This window comes from Phasianus colchicus, chromosome Z (genome assembly GCF_987193195.1).
Source record: "Phasianus colchicus chromosome Z, bPhaCol1.hap1.1, whole genome shotgun sequence".
Lineage (NCBI taxonomy): Eukaryota > Metazoa > Chordata > Aves > Galliformes > Phasianidae > Phasianus > Phasianus colchicus.
This window is the reverse complement of record NC_143476.1, coordinates 67,157,829-67,167,979: the sequence shown is the minus strand read 5'-3', so window position 1 is coordinate 67,167,979 and position 10,151 is coordinate 67,157,829. Positions and strand designations below refer to the sequence as shown.

Here is a 10,151-nt window from a genome sequence, read left to right as displayed (position 1 = left end):
TCCTTCCTTCCTTCCTTCCTTCCTTCCTTCCTTCCTTCCTTCCTTCCTTCCTTCCTTCCTTCCTTCCTTCCTTCCTTCCTTCCTTCCTTCCTTCCCTCCTTTCCTTTCCTTTCCTTTCCTTTCCTTTCCTTTCCTTTCCTTTCCTTTCCTTTCCTTTCCTTTCCTTTCCTTTCCTTTCCTTTCCTTTCCTTTCCTTTCCTTTCCTTTCCTTTCCTTTCCTTTCCTTTCCTTTCCTTTCCTTTCCTTTCCTTTCCTTTCCTTTCCTTTCCTTTCCTTTCCTTTCCTTTCCTTTCCTTTCCTTTCCTTTCCTTTCCTTTCCTTTCCTTTCCTTTTTTTTCTTCTTTCTCTCTATCTCTCTTCCTCACTTTCAGTCTTCTCTTTCTCTCTTCCTCTATCTTTTTTTTCTTTTCCTGTTTTCCTCTCTTTTTTCCTTTCTTTTTTTCTTTCCTTCCACCTGGACTGAACTTCAAGTACCAGAAGAGGAGCAAGGATAAGGGGGAAAAAAAAAGAAAAAAAAAGAAAAAAGAAAAAAAAAAAAAAAAAAAACCAATTTTAAAGAGGAAAATTCTCGCCGAGGAGAAAATTTTTCTGTCTGCATTCCTTCTATAATTTGTCCTGGGACCTCAAAATTATCTCCAAAACTCATTTCACTTCCTATTCTAGAGTAGCATTATCAGTTTTTTACAGGGGAAAAAAATATCTGTCAACGCTTCATCGCCGCTCTTGAAAGTCTTTTTCCTTCCTTTTTTTTTTTTTTTTTTTTTTAACTTTCTTTCCCTTTCCCTTTCTCTCTTAAAACTTCTGATGGCATTCTCCTGCCGCCTGCTTACTAGTGAACAAAATGCAAATAGGATTATTCGGAAATTGTAGAAAGGATTACGCTGTAAATCCACGAAACTGTGTTTGAAACAGGGTGGTTTTAAGCTTTGAATTAGAACAATATGCAGACAACGCACTGGAGGAAAATGGTGCGTTTCAGCCGTTTGAGAAGTGAGAAGTGAAGACGCAAACACTCGCCCGACCATCTCTTTTGGAGCACGGAATGGTCTCGCGCTGCTTCGACTCTAATCGGATTTCAGCCTTGGGTCGTTCTGGCGGAGCTGGGGCTGCTGTGCATTTTTGAGGCGTTTCTGCGACTTTTTTTCCTTGCGAGTCGTCGTGTAAAGTGCATCTGGTCTTCTGCTGTCCTCGCATCGTCTATCACCTGAAACTGGGAACGAGGGACTTAATTAGGGAGCAATCTTTTGTGTCACTTTCTTTGGGTTGTTCCTGCTCTCAAAGCAGAAGTGGCATTTTAAAGGCCGGTGAACTGCTTTCCTTTGCAGGAGAAAGGGGTATAACTAATTCTCTGTTAGTGTTTCCCATAATGGAGGGATCTGCTTCCCTGCCCATAAAAACAACAGCCTCACAAATAAACCATGAGATGAGTGTTGCGCTTTGGAAGCGATTCTTCGAGAGGTCGACATCTAGAAATGTTTGACTTCGTTCTTGAATGAATTAAACTCTGGAGGAGGAAGAAGCGGGGACAGAAGTTTCAGAAACCATCCCACGGACAGAACTCTTCATCTGAAGTTTATTAGCTTACCGCCTCTCTCGCTTAGCGGTTGGGGAGGGGGCTTTGGGTGGAAAGCTTTATTTTAGAGGGCTTTGAAATATGTCACACAGAACCACAGAATGTTTGAGGTGGGAAGGGACCACTTGGGATCGCACTGCGCCCCGGGGTCACACCCAGGCGGGTTTGGAGTACCTCCGTAGAAGGAGACTCCCCAGCCCCTCCGGACAGCTCCTCTCGGTCGTTCCCCTCCCCGAGCTGCGGCGCAGCCCCCTCCCAGAGGCCGTCTCCTGGCAGCGGGGATCTCCCGCAGCACCCACTCGGGGTCGCCCGCCCACGCGGGTCTCCGGGGAAGGGAATCCCGTAGAGAAGACGCTTTTTCTCCCTTCCCGCAGGCAGCAGGGCGCCGTCCCGGCGCAGAGCAGTGGGATTCAGAGATCCCGGCACTGTACTCGCAAAGATGCTTCAGCGCGCTGGGACAGACTCACTTTTTTTCTCCTTTTCTTTCTCGGAGTATGTCCCCCCTCCCACACTGTGGACAGACCCCTCCCCCCACACCCCCCACCCCAAAGAGGGCACGGCACCACAGCTCGCCCCGCCGCGCACTGACGCCGAGAGCCATGTGATGGCCCCCTCGCTATAAGGCGGGGAGGAAGGCCACCCTCTTTGGGACTCGGCCCCGGCCTCCGCACCGTCTCTCCTAATGGGCCGGCGAGCCGCCCCCTCCGCCCGCCCTCTTCTCTCTTCCTCCCTCCCTCCTTCTTCCCCTCCCTCTCCTCCTCCCAGGACTAGGCGCGCTCCCTCTGCCCCGCATCCATTAATGTCTGGGGGCTGAGGTGAGGAGAAAGAAGAGGGAACGGGCTCCCAGGCGCGGCGGCACGGCCCCCCACCCCCAAACCCCAGCCCCAAACAAAAACAAAAGAAAAAAAAAAAAAAAAAGAGGGGGGAGGGGAGAGAGAGGAAAAAAAAAAAAAAAAAAAAAGCGAGAGAGAAAAATCTTGAAAAAAGCAGCAAAAAATACGCCAAACCATAAGGCACCGCCGCCTCCGAGCGGGCGGCAGCAGCGCTCTCGCAGCGCGGCGGCGCTGGGGCCCGGCCCTCCTGCCCGCGGCGGCGGCGGGGCGGCTCTCGGCGGAGCGCCGCGGAGGCCCGGCGGGGAGAGTGGCCGCCCGCCCGCCGCGCCGCGCCGCCCGCCGCCGATGCGCTGTCCCGCCGCCTCGCCATGACCCTGAGCTCGGAGATGTCCGAGGCGTCGGCGCTGGCTGAGGAGACCGACATCGATGTGGTGGGCGAGGAGGACGACGAGGAGGACGAGGAGGAGCCGCAGCCCCGTCGCCGCCGCCGCCGCTCCTACGCCGAGGACGAGGAGGAGGAGGAAGAGGAGGAAGAGGAGGATGCGGGCGACCTTCACGACGACGCCCTGCTGCCGCGGTCGCCCGTGCGCGCGGGCGGCGGTGGCGGCGGCGGCGGCGGGGCGGGCGGCGGGGACGGCCCCGGCGGCTCTCGGTCCCCCTCCCGGGGCGGCCCGCAGAAGGCGGCGGCGGCGGGCGGCGGCGGGGCGGGCGGCGGCGGCGGCGGCGGCGGGGCGGGAGGCGGCGGCGGCGGCGGCGGCAAGAACAGCCTGGTGAAGCCGCCGTACTCCTACATCGCCCTCATCACCATGGCCATCCTGCAGAGCCCCAAGAAGCGGCTGACGCTGAGCGAGATCTGCGAGTTCATCAGCGGGCGCTTCCCCTACTACCGGGAGAAGTTCCCCGCCTGGCAGAACAGCATCCGCCACAACCTCTCCCTCAACGACTGCTTCGTGAAGATCCCCCGGGAGCCCGGCAACCCGGGCAAGGGCAACTACTGGACGCTGGACCCCGAGTCCGCCGACATGTTCGACAACGGGAGCTTCCTGCGCCGCCGAAAGCGCTTCAAGCGGCAGCAGCTCCCGGCCCCGGAGCTGCTGCTGCGCGCCGTGGACCCCGCCGCCTTCCTCCCGCAGCCCCCGCCCCAGCCCCCGCAGCAGCCGCCCTGCGCCTACGGACCCTACGGCTGCGGCTACGGCCTCCAGCTGCAGCCCTACCACCCCCACTCCGCCCTCTTCGCCTTCCACCACCCCTCCCCGCCACCCCGGCAGCCCCCCGCCGCCCCCGCCGGCGCCCCCGCCGCGGCGCTGCCCCCCGCCGCCGCCGCCGCCGCGCCGCCGGGCCCCTTGCTGCCGGCGGCGGAGCTGGCACGGACGCCCTTCGGCTACGCGCACCCGCTGGGCCCGGCGCTGGCGGCCTCGCTGCACGCCGCCAAGCCCGGCAGCGGCGCGGCGGTGGCCCGCTCGCCCTTCTCCATCGAGAGCATCATCGGGGGGGGGCCCGGCCCCGGCCTGGGTGCTGGCCCCGCTCCCGGTGCGGGCAGCAGCTGCGCCTCGCAGTCGGGCGCAGCGCCGGGGCTGTCCCGCTCGCTGGGGAGCGGCCTGGCGCCTGCCGCCGCGCTGCCCGCCGCGCCCGGCCTGGCGGCCCGCATCTCTAACTGTTAAGGGGTTCGGAGTCTTTCCGAAGGTAGGATCTGGGCTCTTTTTCTTCGCCGCTCGGATGCCCGGCGGACGCACGGAGGAGCGGCTTTGCGCGGGATTTGCGCGGGATTTGCGCGCGGTTTGCGCGTTGGGGATATATGAGGCCGTTCTCTGTGGCCGGCGGGTTGCCCGGGACCGGTCCGATGCACAACCAGGTCGGTGTGCTGCACGGGCGGGCGGTCACGCTGTTGGAAAGTTACTCGTTACTCCTTAAAAAAAAGAAAAAGAAAGAAAAAAAAAAAAGAAAAAAAAAAAGAAAGAAAAAAAAAAAGAAAGAAAGAAAGAAAGAAAAAAAAGGTAATAATAATAAATAACATCTCTAAACCGTCAAAGTTCAGAGATTCTCAGGTCTAGGAGCTTAAAAACAGTGATTTACAGGAATAGAGAAGGCTTGAGGGAGGACAGCAAAGCAATACTTTTTCATTTTAGTACACTTGTCTCATGTACTTTTATAAAAGAAAAGAAAAGATTAACATGTTTACACAGAAGAAAATCAAGATTATCATTTCTTATTTTAACCTGTGTTTTGTATTATAATAGGCTTACGGAGTTTTTATTTTGTACTTTATGCGTATTCTTTACAAGGAATATTGTTAAAAATTACTGGCAAGTATTATTGTACCATTTTAATGTAAAATTTTTACACATTTTCCAAAATAAAATTTTTAATTTTCAAAATAATAACAATAATAACAATAATGACAGTAATAATTGGAGAACTAAAGCAAAAGACCAAAGGGGCCCTGCCAGGCAATTTGCTTCAAACCCTTTCCTCCGCAGTACTTCTCCCATCCCCAGGACGTCTCTCTCCCTGTCTCTGTGCAGAGACATCCTGGTGTTTTTCCTGGGGAAATATCGCAGCGCTTAAATGATTTTTAGTTTGGTATTTCTTATAACTGGATCTGACCGCGGAGAAGAGAATCTAAGTACGATTTTCACAGACCCACCGGCGGTCCCAGTAGAGACTTGCGGGCGGGAGGGGGTGGGGGGAGAGGAGAGAGAAATAATTAAACGAAGGGATGCAGTAATAGAGATCCAGGACAAAAGAGGGAATAAATAGGAGCAGGTCTCTCTCAGGGATCGAAGCCCACTCCGTACAGCGCCAAGCGGAGCGCTGATCAAAAAGACGGTTCGAAACTGTTTTACATTTCGGGATGAATTCTAAAGCAGAACGGCATCGGGTCTGGGCCTCCCGGAGGCCCAAAGGAAAACAGTAATGAGGGGCACGCACAGAGCTTCCGAGATTTGTCAGAGCCTCTTACATTTCTGTGACAATAATGCGGACATGTGTTTCTACTTTTTGATTCATATAATATAAAATGAGCGCGGGGACAGGGCTGAGTGATGAGCTGATTGAATGCGTGAGCCACTGAGACGGGAATGAGGAGGTGCTCAGAGCGAGCCGTGAAGCGAGCTGCGTTGGTTTTGGTCTCTAGTTTGAGTACAGCCGGCATATATCTCTTTCACAGAGATATTTATCTGTTTGCTTCTTAATCAAAACGCCTACTTCCAATATTCGGAGTTCTAGCATGGAAAAAAAAAAAAAAAAAAAAAAGAAAGAAAGAAAGAAAAAGAAAAAGAACCGTGCGTTTTAGGACAGGCGTGGAGTGTCGTGTTGTGGGCTTGGGCCGCAAGCCTACGGAATCGGGACAGCGATTTTCAATAACGATTTTGTAGATAGGGGGATAATGCAAATTTTCAATCGGGGAAAAAAAAAAAAAAAAAACGAAAGAAAGAAAGAAAGTTATTTATTATTGTCTGGAGTGGGGAAAGAAAGCCGCCGTGGTTACGTGCATTTAGGTTTCGAAATGCCCTGTCGCCTTATTTTCCAGTACTCTTGCGGATCGAAGAACGATGCTTTCCTGTTTTGTTGGTAGCCATCGCAGGGTAAAAGCCGCTGTTATCAATGAGCGAAAGTTCGGACGCGAGATCTGCGGCGTTCCGTTTGTAGCTTGCGGCTGCAAGGCCGCCCTGTGGGTCCCGGGTCCTTCGAGTAGAGCTACGTACGGTCCCGTTTAGTTTTATAAAGCGTAAGGGAGAAGACCCCTGAGTGGCCGTGTCCATTCCCTTCGGGGTGAACTGATAGTTATTGCCGAGGGAGCCGGCAGCACGCCGCCACCAGACCCGGCCGGGCCCGCATTCGTGGCGTCCTTCGGGGCTGCGGCAAAACCACACAGAGGGAGTCCGGGAGGAGAGCTTTTGGAGCGGTGATGCCCGGCGTGACGCTGCCCTGCGCGGGCTGCTCACAGGACTCTCCGGGCTGCGGCTGAAGGCAGCGGCGAGATGCATGGCCCGGCAAGCGGGGTTCGCGGGTATGTCTGCGCTGCACCAGCTGTTCCTCCGGTATTTTACTTCGTGCGTGGACAGGGCCTCCCTCCATCTAGAAGTCAGTAGGCAGCCGGCAGGAGAACTTGCGGTTGGTGCTATAGATTTATTTTTCAAGCGCCGAGGAAAGGGTCTGGGAATGGTGCTCCCCGCGCTGTTCCCCCTCGGTTCTCCGCAGCAGGTGCCGCCGTCACCCGCTGCCGTGGAAGTGTCCCTCGGTGTCCCCGCAGCCGGGCAGAGGCCGGGGCCGAGCCATTCCTTCGACACAGCCGGGCCTCACAAACGCGGCGGTGGGACAGACACGGCGCTGTCGCCTCCTCCTCCTCCCAGCCACAAAGTATGGGTTCATTAACTCGCCTCCTTTTCTCATCGTATCTCCACGGGACTGAGAGACGAATTGCTGGGGCTGAATCGGGAGGGGATTGCTCTATATGGGGGCGAATGTTTCAATCAGTTCCTCCTGAAGGACCACACAAAAAGAAACTTTTTGGTTTATGGTGCTATTATGCAGCGTTTTAATCTAGGGATAGATTTAGCCAAATGTTATCTATTGGGAATTTAATGAAGCCCTTATGTATTCAATTGCGCTTTATGCCACACACAGTGTCTCTATCCAGAAACGTTTCCTTCCACATATTTCTTTGTTTCTGTTGGGTGATTTATATATTTTTAATTAGTTTTTCTTTAATTATTTCATCTCAACCGTCTTGTACAACATTCCTCCCAAGCAGAACTGCGTTAGGTCGCTTCCCACATCCCCTATACTTTTCCCCCGCCCTTCCCCGTTTGGGATCTGATGACTTTGCACGTCCGCATGCTGCGCCCGTCCCTCAGAGAGCTCCCCCCGGGGCCGACACCGCGACGGCTCCGACGGCACCGCTGTGGGAGCGGGGCCGCGCCAGGCCGGGCGGGGGTTCTGCACGCCGGTTCCCGGCCCCGAAGCTTCCCCATCCGCACCTCCTTTGGGCCGCACATTCCTGCCGGTCCTTTTCCTGCCGCAGCGAGAGGCAGTGGGGGGTACTCTGGCACATACCGCATCCTTTCAGGATGGATTCAAGCAGCACTGTCCCTGAGCCCGGAGGCGGGGTGAGGCCGGGGTGGCCTCACCTGCTCTCGGCTGCTCCCTTCGCTGCAGTGCCGGTGTCAAAGTGGAGCGCGCACGGCTGCCCCCGCGGTGGAGGCCTGGACGGGAGATCTGCTGGAAACCAGTTCTGGTTTAATAGCCTCTTGGCACGGCCCGGATACTCTGCTCTGTGTGTAATACTTTCCTTCATTACTCACAGTAAGTACTTCAGTAGGCACTGATAACATTGTATTTGACAGAAATCGTGGAAATTATGATCATGGCCAAATGCTTCCTGCACGGGAACTTGCTAACCAAAGCAGATCCACTCCTCAGCTGGCCCGGGCTGCAGAGAAGTGCCGTCCACATCCCAGCGGAGCTGCTCCCGTCAGGTAGGTAGGAGTCGGATCCCCGCCGCCCCCACTCACCTCTCCTCTCCCTGCCTTACTCCGCACATTCTCGCCCTCCGCCACCCCTCAGCGCGGGGCTTCCCCTGCCTGTGTGCGCACACGCGGGCGTGTGGTCGTGTTTGCGGGAAAACGGCTCTCCCGATGTTAACGCGCTGCGATCTGCACAGATGGCCGCCCGTCGGTCTGGGAGGAGGAGGAGACCTGCAGCACAGCCCCTGCTCCCTCAACCACTTGTTCCTTTTTGTCTTGTTTCGTTTTGTCTCTTCCTTTCACAGAAGAGAAGAACCGCCGCACGGCCCGACTCCGCCAAGGTCCGGGTTCGACCCAAAAGAGAGGAGAGGCAAAGGCCGGCGCTGGGAGATGGGTAGCCCCGCGGCGAACCTTGCTGCGGACCCGCGGATGACTCCGTTCCTGCGCACAGCGGATGGCCGCCGCTGCCCCTGCACACCCGCGGCCCGCAATGCGGAGGGGCGGAGAGTTGGAGCTGGGCCTCGGCATGCCCAGAAAGTAGAACGAGTTATAGATTGGATTGTACACATTATTGATTATTATTTAATTTAAGATCTACACGATTTTAGAAACGATACCACTGAAATCAGTGGGAAAATCGTAGGGGAAATGTATTTTTTCATAGAAAAATAATTAAACTAGCCCTTTCTCCAAACCGCAAGAGACTCGTTGAATTGATTCTAAATTTCCCTTTTGCCGACGGAGCAAAACGGCATGCAGAAGTCTGCGGGGCCCCATATTTAGATGATAAATTATGCAATACATGTTGGGAGCAAAAGGATAAATAAGGATTTCGGTTGTTGCGATAACTCGTCCTCTGAAGCTGGGGTAACCCTACCCACCATCAGTCAGGAGGTACTTCTCTCCCATAGGGCAACAGAATCCCATCTGCATACATCGAAATGCGATGTACTCGGGGGCCAGTACCGCAGCACCGGGGCCACGGCCCTTCGCACCTCACTCTGCTCCCCCCGGGAGCGCGCACGCACACCTGTACACGGCAAAGACATTAAATACACACAATCAAGATAAATGAGGTGTCTTCCCCAGGCTTTCTCTTCTTAAAATAAATACTGCCACGTCTGCTTATTCAGCCATCGCCGGGCAGAATTGATCGTTTTCTAATGTACGTGTTTACAGTGGAATTCCACCTGTCGGCTGCTCGTAGGGGGCCTGAAGCCAAGCGGTCTCTTCGGATCAATAGTTCACGTTTAAATGAACAAATGGTGAAAAACAGTTAGGCGAAAGGCGAGGGAGCAGGCGGAGGACAGGTGAATGTCCTCTCTGAAACCGGACGAAATAAAAAAAATTACGGGGCCATGAAAAATAACTCATAATACACCTTTCAGCCTGACACCGATTTCACGAAATCTCGCCGGGGGAAGGTGAGTGAGTTCTGCCGAGCTGCCCTCCACCAGCTGGAAGTCCGTAAGCTCTCCTTCGAGCCCACGAGTGTGTGCCTTTCCCAGTCCAGCAGGCACTCGGCAGCTGTGTCGGTAAACCCAGAGCTCAGACCTCTTCCCGCTGCCTCCTCTCTGTGCGCGTGGAGCCAAATGCGGCCCTCCTCTGGGGATTACCCTCTTCAGATCGTTTTCAGCACGACTCCCCTCTCGAGGGCTCTTCCCCGGGTTCTGACAACTCTGTCCTCCCGCGCCCCGGACGCGGTTTGCAGAGATGCCCCGGGCTGCCCGCAACAGACCTCGGCCGCTCGCCGGGACAGGCGCCTGCTTTTAAGCCGACGCTTTCCCCTGCAGCCTCCTCAGAGGAAGTCCGCAACAACTTGCTAATACACAGGCGTCCAAGTCCAGCGCTCCCACAAGAGCCGTGCAGCCCCGACCCGGAGCTGCCTCCGCTGCACTTGTGATTGCAGGGCAGAGCGGCTGAGGGCAGCGCGCAGAGCCCCGTGGCCAAGCTGGGCGGGACGGGGCCGAGGTGCGGTGGAAGCCCCGAGCCCGCTCCCGGCCGGGCACACTGCCGCAGCGCCGGGCCGTCCGCCAGAGACTAGAGCTGGCTCGAGCTCCCGTCGAGGGAGTGGGACAGGGGCCAAAATTCAGCTGAACACGTATAGGGGTTTGCGATGAGTCATGATGCGGGATGATGCCGAATGATTCAGGATAAGGAATGAGAGCCGAGCCGGGAGACCCCGTCGGGGCTTACCGCCGTCGGCGCTGTGCAGGGCCGTGCCCACCTCGGCATCGGAGCGGGCTGTAAAATGGCTCTTGCGTCTCCCGCAGCTGAGAA

The 10,151-nt window shown here is 55.6% G+C and overlaps 1 protein-coding gene across 2 annotated transcripts; it reads left to right on the top strand.

Moving 5' to 3' along the window:
• Positions 1-2,647: 2,647 nt before the first annotated feature.
• Positions 2,648-8,520, top strand: FOXD1 (forkhead box D1). 2 transcript variants are annotated; one of them, XR_016461965.1, is made up of 3 exons: positions 2,648-4,089; positions 7,752-7,883; positions 8,177-8,520. XR_016461965.1 is itself a non-coding variant. In XM_090131909.1 (2 exons), exon 1 carries the CDS (start codon positions 2,775-2,777, stop codon positions 4,065-4,067), a length of 1,293 nt encoding a protein of 430 aa, XP_089988035.1. In that variant the 5' UTR covers positions 2,648-2,774; the 3' UTR covers positions 4,068-4,089; positions 7,752-8,520. The 2 variants fall into 2 exon arrangements, 1 of the variants encoding a protein (XP_089988035.1); XM_090131909.1 differs by having other exon boundaries at positions 7,752-8,520.
• The last annotated feature ends 1,631 nt before the right edge of the window (positions 8,521-10,151 follow it).

Bases quoted from the DNA above. Each gene is read 5' to 3' on its own strand.
- FOXD1 (XM_090131909.1), top strand. From the start codon at position 2,775: ATGACCCTGAGCTCGGAGATGTCCGAGGCGTCGGCGCTGGCTGAGGAG.